The following is a 3,415-nucleotide window of genomic DNA, read 5'->3' as shown; positions in this document are numbered from 1 at the left end:
AGCCCTTGCCTCGCAACGCTGCCAGTTCTGTTAGCTCTACGCCTGCTGAAGACACAGACGTCCATCCCAATGAACACTGGGACGGAACTCAATGGGAAAGGAAAGGATTCTGATTTCTTATTACAACCGTTACATATTAGCTACAACATATGAATCAAGATGCTATGAAAGAAAAAATTTGATTGACAGATGACCGTTTTCAGGTGTTCAGGCTGACGTATAACTAACTGGCCTGCATAAGATAACTAAAAAACATTTTAAGGCAGGATTTTATATTTTTTCAAATTGAAATTTTCTAACTTTTGGGACATTATGGTCTGATAAAGAGTACATTTATATACAGTACATGTTTAAACCAGAATGATTTAACATTTAAATATGACTTCCTTACGTCTTTAAAGGAAAAGTCCGGTCATATTCATAATTTGAACTTCTGAAAGTACTTAAATTATTACTATAGGAGCCATTTTTCAATTTTCTGTTAAATCTTAGAACTTAGATTCTGTAGTTATATTTGTGGTTAGTGATTCATTTAATTAGTTAATAATTTTTGTTTGGGATGTGGGTGTTTCACATTGGTAAAAAAAAAAAACGTATGACCATCCATGTGAATAATGAGCTATCTAAGACCTACCTTTTTATAGTCACAATTTTCAGTCTACACTAGAGACTGAAATTTTTTCGGGAATCCCACGGGTCACGGGATTCCCGTGGGATGGGAGTCAGTATTAGTAACGATCACGTGATTGGGACGATACAGGATTAAACATTAACGGGAGCAGACGGGAGCAGGAGCAAACCAATTGTAACTAAAAAAAACTAGGATCGATGCCAAAAAATAAAATAAAATAGAAAGAAAAAAAATCCAGTACTGGCGCCGCCATTTTATCGTTTTTTTTCCTTGAAGCCTACACTATAATGAGAGTAAAAAAAAACTACACGACCCAAAAACCAACAGTGCTTCCGCTCTGAGTTTTTCCCTTGCGCTCAAAAGAAATTCAGATTCAATGTATTGGCAGAAATCTTATTGAAGACAACAAGAATGGGAGTGGTGCAGGAGAGGGAGTCATTCTGAATGGGAGCGGGAGTAATTTCACCAGGAGTGGGACGGGACAGGATTTAGATGTCTACTCTGGCCCGGACGGGACACAATTTTTTTCTGTGGGAGTGGGACGGGACAGGAGTGAAAATCCACTCCCGTGTCAGTCTCTAGTCTACACCACAGTCAATCAATCAAAGAACAGATGCAGGAATCAGAGTGAGAGCAATAGCAGAATCCTGTGAAGCATGGAACATGTTTTGTTTGAACGGAGAATGGCGCTATGCTTACCGCACCGTGACGTCACTGCTGTAAGATGGCAGGAGGGCGGTGTTAACATATTTGGGCAAAAATGGCCGCCCCCAGACTCGGTGGTTCAAATTCTTTATTTTTTTACTGATTAACTCTAAATTCATTAAATCACTGCAAACGTATTAGTTTTAGGTATAAATAACGATCCATTGATTATTCCTTGCTGACCGGACTTTTCCTTTAAATGTTTAATTCTGCCGTCCATGCTTTATATGCATTTTGTGACTCCAAAAACCGTTTCCCGTTGCAATTGACAGATTTTTGCATATTCCTCACAAGCCANCTTCAATAATTGTCTGATGCAAATAAACTGATGCATTAGCTGGGATTTCAGAAGTGTTTCTACCCACATTTTCACTGTTGGGGTCAGCCTCACTCGGACAGCCAAACAGCTCTCGTCGCAGCAGGTTGCCATCATACTCCAGGAAAGTTAGGTACAGATTCCGAAAGAATTCAACATGCTTGTTCTTGACCCGCAGCTTCTTGGGGGAGTTCCAGTGGATTACCTGTTTTGAAGAACCAAAAAAAGGAGGAGGTCATCTGCTTAAAACTACTTTTGCCATACAGTGAGGAAAATAAGTATTTGAATACCCTGCTATTTTCTCAAGTTCTCCCACTTAGAAGTCATGGAGGTTAATTTATTAAAGCTGCATAAAGACACCTGCCCACCCCATATAATCAGGAAGAATCTAACTACTAACATGGGCTTGACCAAAGAGCTGTCCAAAGACACTAGAGACTAAATTGTAAACCTCCACAAGACTAGAAGGGGCTACAGAGAAATTGCCAAGCAGCTTGTTGGAAAAACTCCACTGTTGGAGCTTCATTAGAAAATGGAAGAAGCTAAACATGACTGTCAGTCTCCCTCAGACTGGGGCTTCATGCACAATCTCACCTGGTGGGGTCTTAATGATCCTAAGAAAGGTGATAAATTAGCCCAGAGCTAGAAAAGAGACCTGAAAAGAGCAGAAACCACTATTTCCAAGGTTACTGTTGGTAACACACTGAGACATCATGGTTTTAAATCATGCATGGCACGGAAGGTTCCTCTGCTTAAACCAGCACATGTCCAGGCTTGTCGTAAAAGTATTATAGAGGATTTTCGCACATATTTTTAAAGACCCGCCCCTCTCCACAAAAAAAAAAAAAGCACATTCACAACCCTGCACCCACTTCTGAGAGGGAATGTCTATTATACGCTTGTGAGTGCATGACCAAGCCGTTTCTCCTTGTGCACGCTCTGTTTAAAAGTTGCTGTTCTCATAGCTAATATAAGCTTACTGTGCCAACGCGTCAGCTCCTACCCCTATATAGAGCAGGGACTATATAGTGGACTATATAGCAAACTTAGTAAACTGACCGTTCAGACAGATGTCACGTAACTCCTCCACCACTGTGCAGTGCCTGCACCATCTTTGTTATTAGTTGCTCCTGTCGGGTAGCGACTGCGGGCCTCTGTGAGAGCAAATCCCACAATGCTTTGCAAGGAGAGCTTTACTTGCAAAGCATTCTGGGATATATCTGCCTCTCTGAGGCCTTTCTCTTCTTTTCATACACTTTGTAGACAGTTTTTGTCTTACGACCCTTTTGCCATTTTCAAAGAACCCTGGTGAGAAAGTTGAGCTTAAATGACTATCTGACACCGTAGCTCACCACAGATATACGCCTGAAATTACGCAGAAAAAGATAGCTAATGGGACGAGCACATAGGACGGCCTTAAGTAAACATATCACTAGAATGATTGACTATTATGACCACCACCGATTTAGATGATCCACCTGGAAATAAAACATTGTCCTCTATACCAGAGGTCTTCAACATTTTCCAGGCCAAGGGCCCCAAAGTGATGGAGAGATGGAGCGGGGACCCCCTAATTATATATATTGAATTAAATAGTGTTCTATCAAACTGGTCCTATAGTCACTCTATTACAGATGGAGTAATGTAACTAAAGTAATTTCTCCTTGGGATTATTAAAGTATTTCTGATTCCTGGTTGATGGGACAGGTGTTGTGAATGAAACGGTGCCCAGCTTGAAAGAGCTCCAGTGTGTCGCTAAATGT

At 40.8% G+C, this 3,415-nt stretch overlaps 1 protein-coding gene across 1 annotated transcript in view; it reads right to left on the bottom strand.

Moving 5' to 3' along the window:
* The window catches only part of LOC107098823 (glycosyltransferase-like protein LARGE1), a 36,653-nt gene that overhangs the window by 15,281 nt on the left and 17,957 nt on the right, over positions 1–3,415 (bottom strand). The window contains exon 9 of the mRNA XM_015396680.1: positions 1,702–1,857. Within this exon, the coding sequence (XP_015252166.1) occupies positions 1,702–1,857 (156 nt within the window). The remainder of the gene's footprint in view (positions 1–1,701; positions 1,858–3,415) is intronic.

This window comes from Cyprinodon variegatus, unplaced genomic scaffold, assembly GCF_000732505.1.
Source record: "Cyprinodon variegatus isolate N-32 unplaced genomic scaffold, C_variegatus-1.0 Scaffold813, whole genome shotgun sequence".
Taxonomy (NCBI): Eukaryota; Metazoa; Chordata; class Actinopteri; order Cyprinodontiformes; family Cyprinodontidae; genus Cyprinodon; species Cyprinodon variegatus.
This window is presented reverse-complemented; position numbering and strand designations above follow the sequence as displayed.